This window comes from Salmo salar, chromosome 03 (assembly GCF_965601325.2).
Source record: "Salmo salar chromosome 03, fSalSal1, whole genome shotgun sequence".
NCBI lineage: Eukaryota > Metazoa > Chordata > Actinopteri > Salmoniformes > Salmonidae > Salmo > Salmo salar.
In genome coordinates this window covers 51,662,853-51,688,011 of record NC_138293.1, presented here as the reverse complement: position 1 = coordinate 51,688,011, position 25,159 = coordinate 51,662,853, and the positions used below count along the sequence as shown (strand labels likewise).

At 42.5% G+C, this 25,159-nt stretch overlaps 1 protein-coding gene across 3 annotated transcripts; it reads right to left on the bottom strand.

Moving 5' to 3' along the window:
• Positions 1 to 328: 328 nt before the first annotated feature.
• Positions 329 to 23,088, bottom strand: hirip3 (HIRA interacting protein 3). Of its 3 annotated transcripts, XM_045714300.2 has the most exons (9): positions 22,873 to 23,088; positions 21,711 to 21,831; positions 18,178 to 18,340; positions 17,097 to 17,708; positions 16,740 to 16,930; positions 15,288 to 15,432; positions 14,454 to 14,552; positions 2,783 to 2,942; positions 329 to 1,773 (listed from the first exon to the last, which is right to left on the bottom strand). In XM_045714300.2, the coding sequence occupies exons 1-8, from the start codon at positions 22,941 to 22,943 to the stop codon at positions 2,812 to 2,814; spliced, it is 1,533 nt and encodes a 510-aa protein (XP_045570256.1). In that variant the 5' UTR covers positions 22,944 to 23,088; the 3' UTR covers positions 329 to 1,773; positions 2,783 to 2,811.
• Between the last annotated feature and the right edge of the window lie 2,071 nt (positions 23,089 to 25,159).

Below are 25,159 nucleotides of genomic sequence, written 5' to 3'. Positions count from 1 at the left end.
GCATTTGGAAACGGTGCCAGGGAAATGAAACCAAAGCATCAAATGCTGTCCAACCTTGCTTTGATTTCATTTCCCTGGCACCGTTTCCATTGTGGCAAGAATACCATTCATGTCATACCGATATTAGCATTTTTCGCACATGTCCAAATAATAATCCAAAAGTATCTAAAATTGATTGTGAAGCAAAGTCACTGATTTGATTAGGGGATTTGAATATGGGAATTTTAGGGCAGGGTGGTGCTAGTGTCCTAAAATCTGAGAATGTTCAAATTGAAATGCAACCGGTGTCAAACTTATTTGATCAATGAAAAGGACAACACACTTACCATTTATACAAATTCAAAGCTTTATTGATTCATGACTTAAATGGAACAGAACACAGCACTAATAGTAATATAAATCACACACTTGACTCAACAGCTAACCTAACGTGTCTCAAACTGTAAGGCAATAGAAGGAAAGTAGTCATATTTGCGTACCTATATACAAGAATATGCCTCTTTTCTTTGTACATGGCAACACTGAAGTAGTTAAGGCAAAAGCTTATATTGCAAAGGTTTGTTTAGCCTACAACTAAGTGTTTTAATGAGGGGAGAAACTGATTTAGGGCTCTATTCAATCAGATCTGCTTTAGCAAACAAGTGGTGTCAGAGGTCCAACTGTTTTAGAGCTGTCAAATCCACAAGTGGCTCCAAGCATTACACCTAATGCGGACTTTGCCATTGGCTGCACGGAGTCGCTCATAACATTCAGCCTGGTTTACAAGTTCGAACACTGGAATGTGAGATGTAATCTACACCTCGATTAGGATGATAAAAATCGTAATTATTTTGTTAATGATTTTTCAATTTGAGTGTAATTATTTCTATATAGCCGACACTTCCTCATTGTGAACTTTAATACCAGTGGGGCAGGTGTGGCTTTGTGACAATGACCGCAACAGCTCACAGATTTGACGGCGCTAACACAGTTCCATCTCTGACACCACCAAAACATCTGCTATGCAAGTGTTTGCCATCGCTGGTCTGATTGAATCTAGGCCTTAATCATGTGTATCAGAGAACCATACAGACAACATTAAGCTAAAATGGGCGGTAAACAACGTGCAACAAAACTTCCATAGTGTAGAGGAAAATGCAAAAGGTCTTCACAGACCCACCTGTACCCGTTACCCGGTCGGGTTCGTTTCCAGAATTAATAAAGTAGCTTAAAAAAATACTTTTGTTGCTTTTCTCATTCGGATTGGGTGTAGCTCAGTTGGTAGAGCATGGTGTTTGCAACACCAGGGTTGTGGGTTCGATTCCCACGGGGGGCCAGCACAGAAAAAAAAAATGTATGAAATTGTATGAAATGTATGCATTCACTACTGTAAGTCGCTCTGGATAAGAGCGTCTGCTAAATGACTAAAATGTAAAATGTAAAAAATGTGTGGAGCCGACCAGGAACGGGTCTAGAATGTTTTATGCATAACGGGTCCAGGTGGGACAGCCCCAGGTCCATTTCAGAACCGGTCCAACTTTTTGGACCTGTGAAGACCTCTAGTCTGGAGGCAACTTGATCCTCCTGACCAGAAGAGCAAAGCCTGTCAGTTGCTGTCTGTGTCATCACTGATGATCCCCTGCAGATTACTCCAGTCTGTGGCTCTCTTGCACCCCCTGCCTGCGTGACTGTCCTCTTCACTGTCTGAGCTTGAGTTGACTACACGCTTATAAGCAGAGGATGGAGGGGAGGACTGTTGCTGCCATATGGACACCCCTCTCCGCTTTGGACGACCTGAGAGAGGGAGAACATTAGTTAATTTATCAGTTAGTACATCCATCAATGTGAACATTCTTTGTTTTACCCTACCACTTTATCTTCATAGGTCTTTATTAATAGACAAAGTGACACATTGATTTATGTTGAGTGAGTAGTTAGCAGCAGTGTCATTATAGCAGAGGTAATTTACCCTGTCCTGTAAGAGAGGCAGATACCACTGAGGTTTTTAAATCCTGTTTAGAGACCCATTTTTGCATGGCCTATAGCATCTGATTTTATTCACGGCATCTGCAGGTTCCATGAAGTTGAATTTAAGAGACTTAAGATCTTTAATGCCATTTTGAATACAATTTAATAAAAATTGGTCTGCGTGCCACACACCTGCTAATAGTGCCATATGTTTAGGGATGGCTCTTGCGTCAAAGGCTATAGCCTCAGGCAGGTGTGCTATTTTAGCAATGAGCATTCTCCTGTAGCCTAACGGATGTAATAGCATAGTGGCTAGGCTATAGATGGCTGAAGTATGATGTTGACCATCTGCATTTGTTTAGGCTACTCCAATTAGCTAGATCATAAACTAAGAATTTTGGCTTCGATACCAATACCAGCTATAATGATAGTCAATACCATAACGATACCACTGAAAACAAAGCCTTAAAAGTCAAATATACAGCACTGTTATAGTATAAAACAAGTGGTCAACTCATCATCTGGAGAGCTAGGCTACTGGGTGTGCAGGCTTTTGATCCAGCACTGCTCAAACACACCCAAGTCAGCTTAACAAGGTCCGGTTGAGCAGTTGATTTGTAGAATCTGGTGTTTAGAGTAGGGCTGGAACAAAAGTCTACACGCCCAGTAGCTCTCCTGGAGGTATTATGCTATAACATTAGCCTACAACCAAAAAGTACAATAAAATAATTCCCTTATTCAGTGAGCAAAGAACTAGGTATAGTCTGGGCTTTCCCCTATTTTTATGGAATGGTCTGCCTATCCATGTGAAAGATGCAGATGACTCGGTCTTGACCTTTAAGTCTTTACTGAAGACTCGTCTCTTCAGTAGGTCTTATGATTGTGTGCAGTCTGGCCCAGGGGTGCGAAGGTGAACAGCAAGGCACTGGAGTGACGAATCGCCTTTGCCGTCTCTGCCTGGCCGGCTCTCTTCTCTCCACTGGGATTCTCTGAACCTATTAAGAGGGACACGTCACTGGCTTACGAGTGCTCTTCCATGCCGTCTCTAGGAGGGGGTGTAACTTCAGGCTTTTTTCGTTATACTCGACTTGAGTGGATTAAGTTACTGACATGATCTTCCTGTCCTGTTTTAAGCCTCCTCATGCGGTGGGGAGATCTTCGTGGGCTGAACTCAGCCTTGTCTCAGGGTAGTAACTTGGTGGTCTTGATATCACTCGTGGTGTGGGGGCTGTACTTTGGCAAAGTAAGGTGGGGTTATCCTGCGTTGTTGGCCCAGGGGGCTAGGGTCATTCTGTCCTATCTGGTGTAATTGTCCTGTCTTATCCTGTGTGTATTTAAGTATTCTTTTTTATTTAACCAAAAGCCCATTGATACTCAGTCACTTTTTCAAGGGAGACCTGGCCAAGAAGACAGCAACATTCATTACATAATTAAAACATGATACAGCCTAAAAAAAAAGCATTTACACTACTCTAACAGAGTCTCCATCAATATTTAAATTCATTCAGTGGCACTAACATATCTAGATGAAGCATGGATTGTAGATTATTCCATGCGATTGGTGCATAAGAAGAGAAGGCAGTCTTGCCTTATACTGTGAATATCCTGGGGACTTTAAGTAGCAACCACCTAGCAGACCGGGTATGGTAACTGCTGGTGGTGAAGGAGACCAGACTACAGAGGTAAGGAGGGAGTTTACCCAAAAGGGCTTTGTAAATGAACACAAATGTATCTTTCTGCAAATATAAAGTGAGGTCCAACCTACCATTTGGGACAATGGTGGGTGAGTGACTTGGCATTTGTAATAAAGCGCAAGGATGCATGAGAAACAGAGTCCAGTCTGTAAGACAGAGGTTGCATGCATATACAAGTCACCATAATCAATTACAGAGAGAAAAGTGTCCAGAACAAGCTTCTTTCTAGCCATAAGCAGGAAGCAAGCCTTATTACAAAAATAAAAACCCAATTTCAATTTAAGCTCTGTCACAAGACTATCCACATGAACTTTAAAGGACAACTTGTCATCCAACCAAATGCCTAGGTATTTGTAGGATGCCACTTTTTCAATGGATAAGTCACCAGATGTGACAATGCTAATGTTCTCTGGCAGAGTTCTAGCTCTGGTAAAGGTACATTTGTACATTCTATATAGATGTAAGTTTGCTGGTTGCATTTCCCAAACCATTAATAAAAATCGATAACACAGGAGCTAAAATGGAACCCTGGGGTAGACCTCTATTAATCTCAAGAAAGCTAGACTTGTGATTGTCAGTATATACACATTGTTTTGTCAGAAAGATAGCTCCTAAACCAATTTACTGCCCCTTCACTGAGACCAATGTTTCCGAGTCTAGCTAACAACAATTCATGGTCAACTGAATCAAAGGCCTTTGATAAATCCAAACACAATGTTGCTTTTTATCAAGTGCATTAATGATGTCATTTGCCACTGCCATAGCTGCAGTTGTGGTGCTGTGCCCCGATCTAAAGCCAGACTGAACCCCGCTCGGTATGTTCTTTTCAATTAAGAAGTTTAAATGAGTTCACTAGGGATTCATAGACTTTGGCCAGGATAGGGAGTTTAGAGATAGGACGATAGTTATTAGTATCTGAGGGATCTCCACCCTATAGCAGTGGGAGGTCATAAGCTGATTTCCAAATGCTGGGTATGGAATTGGTTACATTAGAACCCTACACTGATTTGATAATCTTCCAGAACTTGGTAGGGTTGTTTAGGTTCTCTGTGACTGCACTTAAATAGTAATCTGATTTAGACTTCCTGATCAATCCTGTGCATTTGTTTCTTAGTGCTCTGAAGGAGGCCCAGTCAACAGGAGCATTTGTATGTCTAGCTTGAGCCCAAGAGATCTCTAATTAATTCTGCCAAGTAATCCGAAAACAAGGGATTGTCCCTTCCACTGATTCTAAATTTCTTCACAGGGGCATGCTTATCACAAATTTGATATAAAACTAGTCCCAACATCGGGAATCAGACTGAGGGGTATTCGTTAGAATGTCCAATAAGTGTTGATTTGTTAGATGCTCTGGGATTCGGTCTTGTAGGAGCATTAATTAATTGAGCAAGATTCAGAGTCACACAGTTCTTTAAAAGAGTCCGATAGAGATGTAAGCATGTCCCAGCTCAAATCTCCTAAAAGAATGAATTCAGAGTCATTTAGCTTGTGCAGGGCATCAGAGAGTTAAGTGTGTCTCCCGAAGCCAGTCTGTAGCAGCCGACTACAGTGATGTGGGAGTCATTATATTATGTTGTTTTCTTTAACCGCAAGCAATTCAAAATGTTTTGCTTTGGTAAATCGAGAGAATTTGAGAGGTGTTAAACTCAGATTTCACATAAATTGCAACCCCTCCACCTTTACCCATCCGGTCCGTTCTAAAAACTGTGTACCCATCAATAGGGGCGGCAGCGTAGCCTAGTGGTTAGAGCGTTAGGCTAGTAACCGAAAGGTTGCAAGTTCGAATCCCCGAGCTGACATGGTACAAATCTGTCGTTCTGCCCCTGAACAAGGCAGTTAACCCACTGTTCCTAGGCCGGCATTGAAAATAATAATTTGTTCTTAACTGACTTGCCTTGTTAAATAAAGGTTAAAAAATAAATACATAGAAATCAAGTTATTTGACAGATTTCTTTAGATAAGTTTCTGATAAAACCATTACGTCTGCATTTGTTGTTTTGGCCCATATTCTAATCATGTCTATTTTTGGAAATAGACTTGACATTAACATGTAAGTGGTCAAAAAAACCTACTCTGTATTAAAAATCAATGGTATCTCCCGGCCCAGGGTTTGGTTACACATTACCGAAGATCAACAATAAAAGCATAACAATATATCTCAGTTGTCCAATGTGTGTGGACTGGTGGAGCCAGCACCCTTGTCAATAAAACAAACTGCTCCCTGACCCGTTCACAGGATCTCTCCCTCCCGCACCTGCTGTCTCCACCTCAATGCTCAGCTATGAAAAGCCAACTGACATTTACTCCTGAGGTGCTGACATGTAGGGGCTCCCGAGTGGCGCAGCAGTCTAAGGCACTGCACCTCATTGCTAGAGGCATCACTACAGACCCTGGTTCGAATCCAGTCCATGATTGGGAGTCCTATAGGGCGGTGCACAATTGGCCCAGCGTCGTCCGGGTTAGGCCATCATTGTAAATAAGAATTTGTTCTTAACTGACTTGGCTAGTTAAATAAAAAATTGCACCCTCTACAACCAATTATTATGATTATTTATTGATTATTATTTGACCCTGCTGGTCATCTACACTGAACAAAAATATAAAACGCAACATGCAAGGTGTCGGTCCCTTGTTTCATTACGCACAAAACACTTCTCTCAATTTGTGCACAAATTTGTTTACATCCCTGTTTGTGAGCATTTCTCCTTTGCCAAGATAATCCAGCGACTTGACAGGTGTGGCATATCAAGAAGCTGATTAAACAGCATGACATATAATGGCGCTGTAGGGGATGGCTGCCATTTTACGGGCTCGTAACCAACTGTGCTATTTTGTGTGTTTTTCGCATTGTTTCTAACTTATTTTGAACATAATGTTGTTACTATTACGGTCTCTTACGACCGAAAAGAGCTTCTGGACATCAGTACAGCGATTACTCACGTCAAACTGGACAAAGATTTTTTTCTTTAATGAGTCCGATGCAAAGTATATACTGCTTCTCCGAGACCCCGGCCCAAATCTGACCATAATTCTATCCTCCCGATTCCTGCTTACAAGTAAAAACCAAAGCAGGAAGCACCAGTGATTCGCTCAATACGGAAGTAGTCAGATGATGCGGACGCTACAGGACTGTTTTGCTAGCACAGTCTGGAATATGTCCCGGGATTCATCCAATATCATTGAGTATACCACCTCAGTCGCCAACAATTGTGTCGACAACATTGTCCCCACAGTGGCTGTACATGCATATCCCTACCAGAAGCCATGGATTACAGGCAACATCCACACAGAGCAAAAAGGCTAGAGCTGCTGCTATCATTGAGCGGGACACTAATCCGGACGCTTATAAGAAATCCCGGTAAGCCCTCAAACGAACAATCAAACAGGCAAAGCGTCAATACAGGACTAGATTAAATCCTACTACACCGGCTCTGACACTCGTCGGATGTGGCAGGGCTTGCAAACTTTTACAGACTACAAAGGGAAAACCAGCCACGAGCTGCCCAGTGACGCAAGCCTACCAGACCAGCTAAATGCCTTTTACCCTCGCTTCAAGGCGAGCAACACTGAAGCATGCACGAGAGCACCAGCTGTTCCAGATGACAGGGTGATCACGCCTTCCGTAGCCAATGTGAGCAAGACCTTTAAACAGGTCAACATTCACAAGGCCGCGGGGCCAGGCGGATAACCAGGACGTGAACTCCTAGTATGTGTGGACCAACTGGCAAGTGTCTTCACTGACATTTCTTAACCTCTCCCTGACCGAGTCTGTAATACCTATTGTAAATGTTTTAAGCAGACCACCATAGTCCCTGTGCCCAAGAAGGCGAAGAACCTGCCTAAAGGACTCCCGCCAGTAGCCATGAGTGTTTTGAAAGGCTGGTCATGGCTCACATCAATACCATCCTCCCGGACACCCTAGACCCACTCCAATTCCAAACAGATCCACAGATGACGCAATCTCAATCGCACTCCACACCGCCCTTTCACACCTGGACAAAAGGAACACGTATGTGAGAATGCTGTTCATTGACTACAACTCAGCATTCAACACCATAGTGCCCACAAAGCTCATCACTAAGCTACGGACCCTGGGACTAAACACCTGCCTCTGCAACTGGATCCTGGACTTCCTGACAGGACACCCCCAGGTGTTAAGGGTATGCAACCACATCTGCCACGCTGATCCTCAACATGGGGGCCCCTTAGGGTTGTGTGCTTAGTCCCCTCCTGTACGCCGTTCACCCACAACTGCGTGGCTAAGCATGACTACAACACCATCATTAAGTTTGCTGATGACAACGGTGGTAGGCCTGATGGGTGTGGTGCCAGGACAACAACCTCTCCCTCAACGTGAGCAAGACAAAGAAGCTGATCGTGAACTACAGGAAAAGGAGGGATAAACATGACCCTATTCACCGAGGGGCTGTAGTGGAACGGGTCGAGAGTTAAGTTCCTTGGTGTCCACATCAAAAAACTATCATGGTCCAAACAGACCAAGACAGTCGTGAAGAGGGCATGACAACACCTTTCCCCCTCAGGAAACAGAAGATTTGGGATGGGTCCCCAGATCCTCAAAAGGTTGCACATCTGCACCAGAGAGCATTTAATTTTTTTTTAATTAAACCTTTATTTAAACTAGGCAAGTCAGTTAACAAATTCTTATTTACAATGACGGCCTACCCCGGCCAACGCTGGGCCAATTGTACACCACCCTATGGGACTCCCAATCACGGCCGTATGTGATACAGGAATCGAACCAGGGACTGTAGTGATGACTCTTGCACCGAGATGCAGTGCCTTAGACTGCTGCACCACTCGGGAAACCTGACCGGTTGCATCGCCGCCTGGTATGGCAACTGCTCGGCATCAGACTGCAAGGCACTAAAGAGGGTAGTGCATACGGCCCAGTACATCACTGGGGCCAAGCTTCCTGCCATCCAGTACCTATATACTAGGCTGTGTCCGAGGGAGGCCCCAAAAAAATTGGCGAAGACTCCAGCCACCCAGTCATAAACTGTTCTCTCTGCTTCCGCACAGCAAGCGGTACCGGAGCACCAAGTCCAGTTCCAAAAAGCTCCTTAATAGCTTCTACCCCTAAGCCATGAGACTGCTGAACAATTAATCAAATGGCCAGACTATTTACATTGACACCCCCCCAACCCCTTTGTTTTTACAATGCTGCTACTCGGCGTTTATCATCTATGCATAGTCACTTCACCCCTACCTGCATGTACAAATTACCTCAACTAACCTGTACCCACGTATATAGCCTTGTTACGGTGTTACTTTAATTTAGTAAATATTTTCTGAACTCTATTTCTTGAACTGCATTGTTGGTTAAGGACTTGTAAGTAAGCATTTCACGCATGTGACAAAATTCGATAATTACACAGGTGCACCTCGTGCTGGGGACCCTAAGGCCACTAAAATAAGCAGTTTTGACAATGCCACAGATGTCTCAAGTTTAGGGAGAACGCAATTAGCATGCTGACAGCAGAAATGTCCACCAAAGTTGTCAGAGAATTGAATGTTCATTTCTCTACCATAATCCGCCTCCAATGTCGTTTTAGAGAATTTGGCGGTATGTCCAACCACACACAAAAACGCAGACCATGTGTATGGCATCATGCGAGCGAGAAGTTTGCAGATGTCAATGTTGTGAACAGAGTGCCCCATGGTGACGGTGGGGTTATGGTATGGGCAGGGATAAGCTACAGACAACGAACATCATTGCATTTTATCAATGGCAATTTGAATGCACAAAAATACCGTGACCAGATCCTGAAGCCCGTTGTGAGGGCCAATTTTTCACAAGGTGTTTGACCAACAGATGCATACCTGCATTCCCTGTCATGTAAAATCCATAGATACCGGCCTCATTTATTTACTTCGACTGATTTTCTCATATGTAACTAAGCACAGTACATTCGGAAAGTATTCAAAGCCCTTGGCTTTTTACCAGTTACATTACAGCCTTATTCTAAAATGATAAAAAAAAGTTTTAAATCAATCTACACACAATACCCCATAACGACAAAATGAACAGTTTATTAAATTTGGGGGCAAACAAAATACAGAAATACCTTATTTACATAAGTATTCATACCCTTTGCTATTAGACTCAAAATTGAGCTCAGGTGCATCCTGTTTCCATTGATCATCCTTGAGATGTTTTTACAACAACTTGGAGTCCACCTGTGGTAAACTCATAATTGGACATGATTTGGAAAGGCACACATCTGTCTATATAAAAAGGTCCCATACTTGACAGTGCACATCAGAGGAAAACAAAGCCATGAGGTCGAAGGAATTGTCCGTAGAGCTCCAAGACAGGATTGTATCGAAGCACAGATCTGGTGAAGGGTACCAAAAAAAATGTATGCAGCATTGAAGGTCCCCAAGAACACAGTGTCCTCCATTCTTAAATGGAAGAAGTTTGGAACCGCCTAGACTCTTCCTAGAGCTGGCCGCCTGGCCAAACTGAGCAATCGGGGGAGAAGGGCCTTGGAGGTGACCAAGAACCTGATGGTCACTGACAGAGCTGCAGAGTTCCTCTATGGAGATGGGAGAACCATCTCTGCAGCACTCCACCAATCAGACCTTTATGGTAGAGTCGCCAGACGGAAGCCACTCCTCAGTAAAAGGCACATGACAGCCCGCATGGAGTTTACCAAAAGAATCTCAGACCATGAGAAACAAGATTCTCTGGTCTGATGAATCCAAGATGGAACTCTTTGGCCTGAATGCCAAGTGTCACGTCTGGAGGAAACATGGCACCATCTCTACAGTGAAGCATGGTGGCAGCATCATGCCGTGATGTTTTTCAGCGGCAGGGAGACTAGTCAGTATCGAGGCAAAGATGAACGGAGCAAAGTACAGAGAGATCCTTGATGAAAACCTGCTCCAGAGCGCTCAGGACCTGACTGGGGCGAAGGTTCACCTTCCAACAGGACAACGACCCTAAGCACACAGCCAAGACAACGCAGGAGTGGCTTCGGGACAAGTCTGAGTGGCCCAGCCAGAGCTTGGACCCGATCCCTGGAGAGACCTGAAAATAGCTGTGCAGCGACGATCCCCATCCAACCGGACATAGCTTGAGAGAATCTGCAGAGAAGAATGGGAGAAACTCCCCAAATATGATATTGTTGCTAGATGGCTATGCAATTGATCGAACAGTAAATGTAATGTCCTACAAATTTTTTCCATTGGTATGCCTATATAGGCTACTTGATGTAGCCATGGCAAATGTGGTGCTCCGCTCCGTTGGCGCATCTTCTCAATTTAGGACTTTCCCCCACCCCAAACAATATTTCAACCAATCGATTGGACTACATTTTCCCATGTATATTTTCTCATATACTGACACATCCTATGCGTTCCAATCAAATCAACTATATCACTGAGCATGTCTGATGCTTTCAACACATGGTTTGATTAAATAATTAAGTCATACAAATGACGAGCGAGTCCAAACAGCAATTGATTTGATTGTGCCGGGCTGACTTGATGCGCTTTGTTAAAAAAAAAAGTAAAATAAAAAAGACAAGTGACTGACTAGCACCTGTTTACTCTCTCCTCACCACAACAGAGCAAAGTGTTTATCGCTCTGTCCATGTTGCTGAAGCTGCAACATAAAGCCATTTGAAAAGTTCTGTTAACAAAAACATTCCCTATTCCCTCAACCTGTTCTCTTTACGTCACACATGTATGCGTCGCATGCACGTGACCAAAGACCTATTTGCACAGGATTAGTTATTCCAGAGGACGAATCAGACGGGATTAGTTTTTTTCCCCAAACTGCCCCCTGTAATTGTACATTTTTTTCCAATAAATTGACAGTTATGACAGAAGCCTGAAGGTTTCTATTCTGTGTGAAGATACATTATTTCAACATGTCCAGGTGATAGGGCCACACTGATAACTCGAGCTTGGTTGACAAGTCTCTAAACCATCTTTCCTATATCGTCACTATATGTATAGCTTATGCGCAGGAATTAGTTCAATTTATCGAATTACGTATTGTTTTCCTTGCGCAAAATGCGAGCAACACCTGTCAAAGAATAAGTCTGAACACTCACAGACTTACATGGTGACACTAAATAGGCCATAACCCAACTCAAAAATAATGCAAACAAAAATGATCACTGATGAAACACTATACCGGTCACAAAGACAACACACAATTGTATATTTAGGCACGCTCACTCCATTATTTGTTCGACTGAACTCAGAATTACATGGTGACACTAAATAGGCCAATTGGGGCCCATTAGTCAGTCTTTCTTACGGTCATGTGCACCGGGTGTAAATGCTGGTACGTTAACAGTTATGGTGGTAGTATTTACAACATTAACTAGAGTTGCAACTTTCCTTTTACTCTGTGTGCAATGGGGGAGCGGGAGTGCAAGAGAAGCGAAATAGGGGCAGATACTTTCATTACAGGAAGCAGGTTACTGCACCATACTGTTGACAAAATAATGGTTTAAAGAACCCCCAAAAAATCTGCAGGAACGTTGTGTAGCCTTATCACCGACGTAAGAAAAATATATTTGGTAAGAGGACAACTCGTTAATGTTGTGGTCTATCAAATTGTATAGGCTACCTTGATCTCTTCTCTCTCCCCCCTCTGGCAATGGCCAGACTCGCTAGATTGGATAGCTTTTTGTCTTAAATTTAAGGTTAGGCATAAGGTTAGCCGTGTGTAAATTTCAGGTCAGTGCTTGACTTGGACTGAAATAGTTGCAGGTACTCATTTTGGATGACGGTACTGTTTACATTCAGGTGAAGGAGCTCCATAATACTTTTGCTGAGATTCTATAATAGGAACAGAAGCTCAAGTAGTAGAAATGTTATGGTTCCAATACTCTGCTCCTATGAGCTTCTGCCTAAATCATGCACTGGGTTAAGTTTAAAATAACATTTTAAGATAAATTGTAGAGAGGCGGGGTTTAGCCATTCTTGTGGCTGTTAACTAGTGACGAAACTAACATAGCAGGCGTAAAAGAAAGACTTCCAACTTCAGTGCGTTCAAGACGACAGAACTTGAGAAAAATCTTTTGAACGGTCGTCCAACTCGGAATTCCAGAGCTCCAACCTGGAGATCACTGACATCATGATTTGCCCTCGTTTTTTTTGCGAGTGTCCTAGACCTTTTGCAACGCCCACTTCCGCTCAACACACAGCTTCATGTCCTGTACGCTTGATTGTAGCCATACTAGCCTCTAAGTCTCGTATCATTATTTCAGTATATTAATATTTCATTTCTCTAGTTTTTTTTTTATCATTATTATTAAAAATTCTCCTTATCGGTTCAGTTAGATTTTTGTAATTCGGTTGTGTTCTTTGTCTCTTAGCTAGCCTCTCTTGGGTAGGGGGCAGTATTTTGACGTCCGGATGCAAAGCGTGCCTGTAGTAAACTGCCTGCTACTCAGGCCCAGAAGGTAGGAAATGCATATTATTAGTAGATTTGGATAGAAAACACTGAAGTTTCTAAAACTGTTTGAATGATGTCTGTGAGTATAACAGAACTCATATGGCAGGCAATAACCTGAGAAAATCCAACCAGGAAGTGGGAAATCTGAGGTTTGTAGTTTTTCCAAGTGATTGCCTATACAGTGACTTAGGGTTCATTTTGCACTTCCTAAGGCTTCCACTAGATGTCAGTCTTTAGGACGTTGTTTCATGCTTCTACTGTGAATGGGAAGACAGTAAGAGGTCCTGGAGTCAGATGACAGAATGACATGAGCTCAGAGGCGCGCACTCACGTCAGAGTTAGCTGCGTTCCTTTTCCTTTTTGAAGACCATGGAATTGTCCAGTTGGAATATTACTGAAGATTTATGATAAAAACATCCTAAAGATTGATGCTATACATCGTTTGACATGTTTCTACAAACGTAAATATAACTTTTTTTGACTTTGTCGTGACATTTTGCGTGCGCTTCCTGCATTTGGAGTAGTGGACTAAACGCACAAACAAAAAAGGAGGTATTTGGACATAAATTATGGACTTTATCGAACATAAAACATTTGTGGAACTGGGATTCCTGGGAGTGCATTCTGATGAAGATCCAAGGTAAGTGAATATTTATAATGCTATTTCTGATTTTAGTTGACTCAAATGGCAGGTATCTGTATTGCTTGTTGTTGGTGTCTGAGCGCTGTACTCAGATTATTGCAAAATTTGCTTTTGCCGTAAAGCTTTTTTGAAATCTGACACAGCAGTTGCATTAAGGAGAAGTGTATCTATAATTTTTTGAATAATTGTTGAATATTTTAATGTTTATGATGAGTATTTCTGTAAATTGATGTGCTCAATCACCGGAAGTTTTGGGAGGCAAAACATTTCTGAACATTACACGCCAATGTAAAAGGGGGGTTTTGGATATAAATATGAACTTTATCGAGCAACACATACATGTATTGTGTAACATGAAGTCCTATGAGTGCCATCTGATGAAGATCAAAGGTTAGTGATTCATTTTATCTGTATTTCTGGTTTTTGTGATGCCTCTCCTTGCTTGGAAAATGGCTGTGTGGTTTTTCTTGCCTCGGTGCGGTCCTAACATAATCTAATGTTATGCTTTCGCCATAAAGCCTTTTTGAAATCGGACAATGTGGTTGGATTAACGAGAAGTGTATCTTTAAAATGGGATATAATAGTTGTATGTTTGAGAAATTTGAATTATGAAATTTGTTGTTTTGAATTTGCCGCCCTGCTATTTCACTGGCTGTTGAATAGTGTGTCCCGTGGGTGGGACGCTAGCGTCCCACATACCCCAGAGAGGTTAAGGAGTGGGCGAAAATGTCACCTTGTGTTGTTATGATGTTGCCGACATCTAGGTCTGCCAACTCCTGAGCCTCCTCTCTCTTAAGTCTGGCTTTCTTACACTTCTCTATAGAAGGCTGGCCTGAGGGGGAGAGAGAGAAGCCATTAGACCCCGGCAAGTTTTCCACTGTCCAGCAATGCCACCATGGCTCACTCCACCTCACAGATATCAGCCCCGTTTATACCAGGCGCTAATGTGTCCTTTGTACTAATCTTGTCCACATTCTGATTGTCCCCAATTTTTATATAGGTGTAGACGATTAAAAGACGCATTGTGATGATGGTTATTAGGAAGATCTGATCACATTGAGGAATTCAGGCACGCATCGTGTCTGGATATACTTACAAGTGTAGACGCATCTGGACAGTGAAACCATTTAAATCATCGTCATCTCACCCTCAAATCATTGACAGGTGGCACAATTGACTTATGACATCAATAAGAGTCTTTAAATACATTTAACATTATTAAAACAATTACGCATACAGGCAGGGTTCTGGAAATCTGGTAACAATGCGGCACAGTGGACAGAGACATTTTTATACCATGTGTATGTCAAAATGTGTGCACAATCAGAATGTTGACAAGATCAGGCCAAAGGACACATATTAGCGCTAGGTATAAACATGACTTTAAGAGCATCACATAGGTGTAAACAATCAAGTGGATTCGCCCTTTAACCAATTGAAAGGCTACATGGAGCTATTGCATACAACCTATCCAGTTCATTGAAATATTTTCAATTTGGTGGAGTGAGCGAGAGCATATGGACCAAATTAGAGAATTCTAATTCATTTCCCCTGCCTCCCCAATTACCTTCGACACCCAGTTCTTCAAGCTCCCTCTTCAGCACAGCCACCTTTGACTTGATGGAGTGGCAGCCATCCAGGAGCTTCTTGTAGTTCCGTCTCACACCACAGAGGGCGATGTAACGCTTCAGCCTGGCTACCGCCTCGTTGTCCTTCATGTTACATGGATGGAGCACATTTTCAGGATTAGCCTAGGCTAATACCATGACTACACCGCTCACGTTGCATGCGCGAGCGTTGCAAAATAAATGTAGGAAAATATGTTATTCAATTATTGCGCACCCAATGAGCGTCTGTCTGCATTGCCAAGGGCTAAAATTGAAGTCAATTCTATTTCTGATGCAGATTGCGCTGCAAGTCCTGCCTCTCCCATCTCCTCATTGGTTTATAGAAGCAGGTACCCATGTGCCATCTCCTCATTGGTTATACCCACGTGGGTGATTGAAAGACGAACCGTTTTGCCGGTTGTCGTGGTAATACTATGAAAGTGTAGATGCCAATCACCATATAAGTTCAAAGATGGTGTAGATGACTAGAAACGATTCGGTTGACTTTTTTGTGTGTGGATTAATTGTCGGAGTAGAGGACCTTGTGCATTTCAGGTAAAATAACAACTCAATGTTTATATCCCAGGACAAATTAGCTAGCAACAGCAAGCTAACTAGCTAAATTGCCATACATTTTTAATGCTTTTCGACCTGTTCCCAAATTAATGCCATTGGTTCAGAGTTTGTTTTGATATTTTAACCTGCGTGTCGTGATCGCGTTTGGTGTAGGGGGACAAAATAAATGTATGCACGATAGCGCACAATGGCACATGCGCGCAGCCAGTTTGGGTTCGGTGTAAGGCCGACTCCAGAAAGAGCCCCTTGCCTCTACACTTTATACTGCCTGGAAACCAGACATAAAAGTGTACAGAATTCTACGTCAGGTAGAAATTAGCGTTTGAGTCAGGAAAGTTTCCTCTTAAAACCTCTACAAACCAGAATGTTGAATAAAATTATATTTTAACATACTTTACCGGTTGTCCATGCAGTAGGTCCTTTTGGTGGTAGGGAATGCGAGACAATATATCCACAGGAAAGTATAATTACATCAACGTTAAAATTCAATTTTATTAAACATTATGGCTTGTAGAGGTCAGGATGGGAAACTTTCCTGATTCAAAACGCTAACTTCTGCCCAACATAGAATTAAATGCAATTCAACGTTGGGTTTCCAGACAACACTTTGTATAGATCAGAAGGGATTTGGGGATGCATGGGCAATATAGCAGTAGCTCCACCTTGCCTTTGGCTTGTAGTTTCACCATACTGCATATTATATTGAGCCAATATCTTCAGAACTACTTCAGTATTTGAACCAGGTCTGAACCAGGTACATTGCGAATGTGAAAATGTGTTGGCAACTACCTGTGCCTACTGTGTGCTTGAGTTGGCATAGAAGCCGCTGGCCTCACCTTTCCACCTTTGGATCCACTCTCACTGCCCTCGCCCTTTATTGGCCGCTTCGCCACAGACTTCCTCTTTTTCACCTGTTCTGGCCTGACCTCACTTTCCTGTTCGTCCTCCAATGATGGGAGGGATGAGCCAGAGTCAGAGTCTTGGGCTGGCTCATCCTTCGTCTTAGCCATCACTTCTTTGGTTTCATCTGAGAAAGAAGAAAAATTACTTTAGGGAGGGGGAAATAGTACATTACTTGAACGCTTGTCATTAGGGCTACATAATGATATCCTATCCCTGGATTTTTCACTATGTTTGGGCCTTTACTAGGACACATTATGCATGCTCATGAACACACCCACTTCATAACTCACCCGCTCCCCCGCTGGCTTCCTCTGAAGATGCACCGTCATTCTTTTCTCCCTCACTCTCTGACCTGGAGTCGTTGTCATTTGTTTGTATTTTTACCCTTTTCTGCTCCATTACTTCAGCCTCTCCAATGTGCTCCGAGTCACTCTCAACCTGCACACTCTCTCTTCTCTGCAATGGTTTTCCCTTTTCCTCATTTTCACTCTCCCTCCCTCTGTTCCTTTTCAAACACTTGCTCTGCACTTTCACTTTCACATCCACATTTTCTTTTCCTCCCGTTCTTTTCCTTTTTTTATCCTCTTCAGAGTCACTTTCTGAATTGACTTTGTCCTTTTCCTGTTTGTGGGTTTCATCTCGTTTCTTCTTTTTGTTCTCCTCAAAATCTTCTTCGACTTCAGAGTCTTGTTTTGTCTTCCTCCGATTCACCGTTTTGATCTCAACATCACTTTCTGAGCTAATTTCTGTCTTCCCACCATTTGGTACTCCTTTGTGTCCCCCTTTGTTTTTCTTGGTGTCGATTTGGGAAACTTGCTCATCACTTCCAATGTCCTTCCCCTCTTCTTCTGCCCTCTGCCTTTCTCCATTTCCCACTCTCTCGATTCCAGAATCTGGGGAATCTTAAAATAGTTAAAGGAAATAAAATGGCCAAATTAGATTGAGAAAGTATTTCTTCAAATACAGTGGCTATCACAGATATGGTAAGTCTTAACTCTTTAAAACAAATCATGGGGTGAGTCTCAAAACTACATAATAGGTATGGTTCACACAAATCTGAATAAATGTGTCTCAAGTTAATATTTGACCAGCAATATGAACCGCAGCACACACTGTGGGCTTTCACTATGACAAAGGGCAGCATTTTCATTGCACCGCTATAATTAAAAACTTAAATAGATGGGACTGCACATAATATAAGTTGAGCTGTGGACACATTTTAACTCAAGTTATTGGATAATATACCTTTTCAGACATTTTAAACAAAAAGTTTAATATAAATAAATAGTACGGCAGACAGTATTTTTTTTAACAGTTCTGTGCCGTTTTAAGTGAGGAGAACTTCAATGAGCCACTACTATTGAAAATGACCTGATTGGGCCGACTGACGCCGAGATCTCTTTGCCTTGGATCCATCTGCTTTGGTCCTGCCTGCTTTCTCTGTTTTGTCCTCCTCCTCACCCCTCTTCCGTTTGTTGTGGAGAGGCGTCGGGGTAACGACAATAATGGCTTCATTGTCACTGCTGTCACTGTCCTGAGAGAGGGGCAGAGGTCCCAGGTCAGATTATAATTGAAACCAGCTAAAATCGAGATAAATGCAACAGCTCGGGACTGTCGTGACAGCATGCACCTACCAGGAGCAATAACATGAATGTAATTGGGACTGGAAAACTGTAGTGAGTTCTCATCCGAAATAAAAATATAAAAACACAACAATTAAAGATTTTACTGAGTTACAGTTCATAAGGAAATCAGTCAATTGAAATGCACAGCATTCAGAAAGTCAGACCCCTTGACTTTTCACATTGTTACGTTAGTCTTGTTCAAAAATGGATTAAAAAAAAAAATGTTCCCTCAATCTACACACAATACCCCATAATGTAAAGGCAAAAACAGGTTTAGACAATTTTGCACATTTATAAAAATAAAAAAAAACAGAAATAGCTTATTTACATAAGTATTCAGACCCTTTGCTATGAGACTAGAAATTGAGCTCAGATGCATCCTGTTTTCATTGATCATCCTTGATGTTTCTACAACTTGGAGTAGACATGTGGTAAATTTAATTGATTAGATATGATTTGGAAAGGCACACACCCGTCTATATAAAGGTCCCATAGTTGACAGTGCACAAACCAAGCCTCGAGGTCGAAGGAATTGTCCGTAGAGCTCCGAGACAGCATTGTGTCGAGGCACAGATCTGGGGAAGGGTACAAAAAAAAATGTCTGCTGCATTGAACGTCTCCAAGAACACAGTGGCCTCCATCATTCTTAAAATGGAAGACGTTTTGAACCACCAAGACTCTTCCTAGAGCTGGCTGCCCAGCCAAACTGAGCAATTGGGGGAGAAGGGCCTTGGTCAGGGAAGTGACCAAGAACCCAAATGGTCACTATGACAAAGCGCCCGAGTTGCTCTGTGGAGATGGGAGAACCTTCCAGAAGGACAACCATCTCTGCAGCACTCCACCAATCAGGCCTTTATGGTAGGTAGAGTGGCCAGACGGAAACCACTCCTCAGTAAAAAGCACATGACAGCCCGCTTGGAGTTTGCTAAAAGGCACCCAAAGACTCTCAGATCATGAGAAACAAGGTTCTCTGGTCTGATGAAACCAAGATGGAACTCTTAGGCCTGAATGCCAAGTGTCACGTCTGGAGGAAACCTGGCACCATCCCTACGGTGAAGCATGGTGGTGGTAGTATCATGCTGTGGGGATTTTTTCAGTGGCAGCGAGACTAGTCAGGATCGAGGGAAAGATGAACGGAGCAAAGTACAGAGATCCTTGATGAAAACATGCTCCAGAACGCTCAGACTGGGGCGAAGGTTCACCTTCCAACAGGACAACGACCCTAAGGACACAGCCAAGACAAGTCTCTGAATGGCCATGAGTGGCCCAGCCAGAGCCCGGACTTGAACATAATCGGGAGAGACCTGAAAATAGCTCTGGAGCGATGCTCCCCATCCAAACTGACAGGGCTTGAGAAGATCTGCAGAGAAGGGAAGAAACTCCACAAATACAAGTGTGCCAAGCTTGTACTGTCATACCCAAGAAGACTTGACGCTGTAATTGCTGCCAAAGGTGTTTCAAAGTACTGAGTAAAGGGTTTGAATGCTAAAATGTGAGTTTTTTTATTTTTATAAAATGTGCAAATATTTCAAAAAACCTGTTTTTGCTTTGTCAATATGGGGTATTGTGTGTAGATTGAGGGGGGGGGGGGGGGAAATGCAATCCCTTTTAGAATAAGGCTGTAACGTAACAAATTGTGGAACAAGTCAAGGGGAATACTTTCCGAATGTACTGTAAATTCTTTAGGCCCTAATCTATGGATTTCACATGGCTGGGAATACAGATATGCATCTGTTGGTCACAGATACACTACAAATTATAAAAATACAAATAGTTAGGTGCATGGATCAGAAAACCAGTCAGTATCTGGTGTGATCACCATTTGCCTCATGCAGCTCGACATCTTTGCATAGAGTTGATAAGGCTGTCGATTGTGGCCTGTGGAACGTCGTCCCACTCATCTTCATTGGCTGAGTGAAGTTGCTAGATATTGGCGGGAACTGGAACACGCTGTCGTACACGTCAATCCAGAGCATCCCAAACATGCTCAATGGGTGACATGTCTGGTGAGTATGCAGGCCATGGAAGAACTGGGACATTTTTAGCATCCAGAAATTGTTTACAGATCCTTGCGACATGGGGTTGCGTATTATCATGCTGAAACATGAAGTCATGAGGCGGATGAATGGCACGACAATGCATTAAAATTGCCATTGATAAAATGCAATTCTGTTTGTTGTCCATAGTTTATGTCTGCCCATACCATAACACCACCATGGAGCACTCGGTTCACAACATTGACATCAGCAAACCGTCGCCTAAACAACACTATAAAAATGCTGTCTGCCATCTGCCCGGTACAGTTGAAACCGGTATTCATCCGTGAAGAGCACACGTCGCCAGAGTGCCAATGGCCATCGAAGGTGAGCATTTGCCCACTGAAGTCGGTTACGACAACAAACTGCATGGTCTGCGGCTGTGAGGCTGGATGGACGTACTGCCAAATTCTCCAAAACGACTTGAGGCAGCTTATGACAGAGAAATTAATATTACATTCTCTGGCAAAAGCTCTGGTGGACCTTCCTGCAGTCAGCATGCCAATTACACTCTCCCTCAAAACAGACATTTGTGGCATTGTGTTGTGTTACAAAACCACATATTTTATAAGGCCCTTTTATTGTCCCCAGCACAAGGTGCACATGTGTAATGATCATACTGTTTAATGAGCTTCTTGATAATCCTTCCACCTGACAGGTGTGGCATATCTTGGAAAATGAGGAATGCTCACTAACAGGAATGTAAACAAATTTGTGCACAAAATTTAAGAGAAATACGCTTTTTGTGCGTCTGGAAAATTTCAGGGATCTTTTATTTCAGCTCATGAAACATGGGACCAACACTTTACATGTTGCGTTTATATTTTTGTTCAGTGCATTTAAGAACGAAATGTACTTTAAAAATATTCCTTCCACACTCCTGACCACCCAAGAGCTGTAGTGGTCATCTTTTCACCTAATCACTTCAGATCTGTGTGTACTCAACGGAGAAAGAAAATATTTTATCAAAAGTTATGGGGCCTCAAACTGTGAAAGATTGTAGGACAGCAGCTCTGGGTCAAATACATGTCAAAATCTTTACTTACAAATACATACAGACATAGGCTACATGTGAAAGTACTTGCAATCAGCTTGATTTAGTTTGAGGGTTTGCACCTTTGAGACTGTTCCATAGTACTGGGCAAACTAAATTGAGTTTAATTCAAGTACTTACCTATTTGATCCAGGTCTGAGGGAGATGTATTGATTGACAAAAATCGTATCTACTCACGAATGTCCTTACCTGCATCCTCATCAGTTCCTCCTCTACCACTCTCTTCATCAACTGTCTGTCCTCCTGGTTTAGTGAGTCCCGACCAACACATGCCAAATATCGCCCTCTTAAGATGCCAAGAGTCAATGTGCTAGGAGACAGAGTAAGGGGGGGAAAAAAAGAGAATGAAATACATACATTTTCAATGAAACAGACAGACAGTATGACGAGACGGTATATTCTTTGGAATGTTTCAAGAATCTTCCCCAAAACGAATATGACGTAGTGCTGAGGAAATCTTCAGGGGATGTAGTATTATATATTTAATTTCCTTAGAGAGACAAGATTATTGGGTAGGGTTTAGACCGGGGTAGACCATCATTGTAAATAACAATTTGTTCTTAACTGACTTACCCAGTTAAATTAAAAAAATAATGCACCTTATTAACCTTAAAGTTGGTTGCCAACCACCATATAAAATCCACTGAAGGACAACTTTCTCCACAAGAGCTCTGCTGCAAAGTATGAATGCTCTGACTTCTGCAAAATGAATTGTTTTATTTAACTAGGCAAGTCAGTTAAGAACACATTCTTATTTACAATGAGGGCCTACCCCCGCCAAACCCAGACAACGCTGGGTCAATTGTGCGCAGCCCTATGGGACTCCCAATCACGGCCGGATGTGATACAGCCTGGATTCGAACCAGGGACTGTAGTGACGCCTCTGGCACTGAGATGAGGTGCTTAGACCACAGCGCCCTTCGGGGGGCCTCAATACAGACGTCTGAATGACCATGCATCGCCTTTTATGAACGAGTCATTAAGAAAAAATAACGACTTTACAGTCAGTAAAAAGAGTCGTTCAAAAATAACGAATAGTTCGCGAACTGCATCACTAAACGAAGTGCTTATGTGTATTGTGAACGAGGCATTCGAGTGGTCTGAGGCAATCGGTAATTAATACGCGTTTATGGTTTAGGGAAACAGCTCGAGATTTAACTATGGTTATAATGATGAACTTAGCTTTTGGGAAACCGGGCCCTTGGCGTTAGAGAGCAGACACGGCATACAGGGGAACATGCAAGCTTACCACGCAAGACCGGTTATGGTAAGTTAAACCTTTGCCACAAGCTAGCAGGAATTTCCATGCATGATTTGACTTCGTCTAAAGAAACTGCAAAAGGGAGTTTACCTTAGGTCAGGACAATCACGGAGTTGTCCAGAAACGAACCTCCGAATCTGTGTTTCTTCCGCTGACACCATTTCTTAGCTAGTTAAAACGTTTCTGCTTGCTTTTTTCCCTCCAGATTTGGCACATTGCGTAGCGTAATGACGCAACTAGCTACGTGTTACTTGCTGTTTGTGTCGTCATGTGGATTTCAAGACAACATAACTTTTGCACAACGTAGCAACGCCCACTTCCGTTCAACTTCCTACCCTATACATAGTTTCCTGTCAGCCTGATTATACCATACTAGCCTCGAAGTCGCTCGTTTTATCATTACCTCAGTATATAAATATAATCATATTTCTATAGCTTTTTTTTTTTATATCATTCATGTTTTAAATTATGTTTATCCGTTCAGGCCTCTTGTGAAGGCATGGGCCAAGGAGCAATCGGCTACTACTGCAATGCATCTTTACTTTTTTTGCTGTGATCATCCATTGTCTTACACCCTGTAGTCCATTTGTTATTTAACACCTCTGCTTATACTCTGAACAAAATGTTAAAGAGTTTTTATTTACACAGACAAGAGGACAGAAACACGTAACTGAATTATTAAATTAATTTCAGAGATTGGTTTGTTTGTTTCTCTTTAATTAATTGAAAGATAAAGGAGCCTCTCCCTTGTTTAGTCTTTCCTGCCTAAGAACTTTTGCATGTACACATTAGTATCAGTCACCCTTCTCTCTAATTAGTGAGAACACCACTGGGTCTCTGTATTCTCTCACCTGAAGAAACTATGTGAAGCAGGTCTTCTTCACTGAGCACAAATGTGCAGCCTTGAAAGTTGCCATCCAGGGGCAGTGACGGGAATGGTGGTGTCTCCTTATGGTGAACTGTGTGTCACGTTGTGATTGGAGGCTGCTGGTAAGACAGGAGGCTCCCCACCTGTACCTTTCCAAAGTGGAAGTCGACTAAATGCTTTTCAGCAGACATCCCCATGCTGCAGATCAATGGCTTGGATAGAGGGTCAAAGCTCTTGTATGCCTCTTCTATCTGGAGAACTGAGAGGTCAGGGAGTGTTTCAACAAGGGCGCTGTAGTGTACAGCAGCTGCTGTGGTTAGCCAATCTAGACAATGTACTTGAAACCACCTGAAATTAAATAATTTGATATAGTCAAAGTGTGATAGGATATGACCAGCTACTACCTACTATACTGGCTATTAGGTAATACTCACCTAATCCCTCCTCCTGCCATGCGCTTTTTGGTGATGGTCATTTTTCCTATGGGCCCAAGGTTGCAGACCCTGTAAAAAGACAGTACAGGGGCACTATTCTAAATCTAATCACGAGACGATTTACATTTTCATTAAATAATTTATTAGCATTATGACACTATAACCATATGTTATTTGGTATAGCTATTAAAACATGCCATAGTTCTTGGCTTATGCCACTGCTGCTAGGCCTCTGTGCAGCTGTGCACAGGTGGGACGACTGGTGTTCCCATCTCGGAATAGTGTGCAGACTGGAATAGTAATGCAACTGTGTGGTTGCATAATGCAGTGCCAGCAACACATGAACAGTGATGTTGTGTCATTGTTACTGGCTCTTAGGGCTTAAGTACAACCTACGTGGGGATATAAAAATACAATTTCACTATAAAAAAAAAATCACTCAACATGTGTCACGACCGGCAAACAGAAGTGACTGGCGTAACATGCAACAGCCACTAAATTCATTACAGCAATACGGGTTTAAACTTTTCTATTAAGGGTAAATGCCCTTGTTTAAATTGAATCTAATGCGTCCAACATAAGAGCTTACATAAACAGCAAGGAAGACAACTTAACAATTACTACACTAAGAACGGTTTCATAGATATGGGTTAAGCCTAGTCCTAGACTAAGCAATGCCTCTTAATGCAGATCTCCATTGACAGGAACTTCTTAGTCTAAGACTAGGCTTCATCTCTTGACTGTGTAACCGGCATGTAGTCTGTCACAAACAGCTGACTTTTCACCCTACACTCAAACTGTGGTTTCTCATTTTTCCTCATGGACCTGTAGCAGCAAGCCCCTATGCTGACCTCTCCTGTCACTTTGTCCCTGTTCGAAAATTGTTTGGAATAAAAAGAATGAGCAATCATAATGTTACCTAGCTACTGTAAAATGCATGTCTTAAACTACGTTACAGCTTTGAGTAAAAGTCCTTGTCTGGTCTGATAGGCAAATTGGCTATACTTACCTTCATAGTTGAAAAGATAACTGGAGACTGTTTGAATCCTTGGTGCTTTGCTACTTGTCTTGGCCA

Excerpts from the sequence above, each read along its gene's own strand:
- hirip3 (XM_045714299.2), bottom strand. The coding sequence starts at position 22,943 with ATGGTGTCAGCGGAAGAAACACAGATTCGGAGGTTCGTTTCTGGACAA. Across the intron at positions 17,700-18,177 it reads GCGTCAGTCGGCCCAATCAG|ATTCTGGAATCGAGAGAGTG; the intron begins GTCATTTTCAAT and ends AAGATTCCCCAG. Across the intron at positions 14,553-15,287 it reads TGAAGAACTGGGTGTCGAAG|GCCAGCCTTCTATAGAGAAG; the intron begins GTAATTGGGGAG and ends TCTCCCCCTCAG.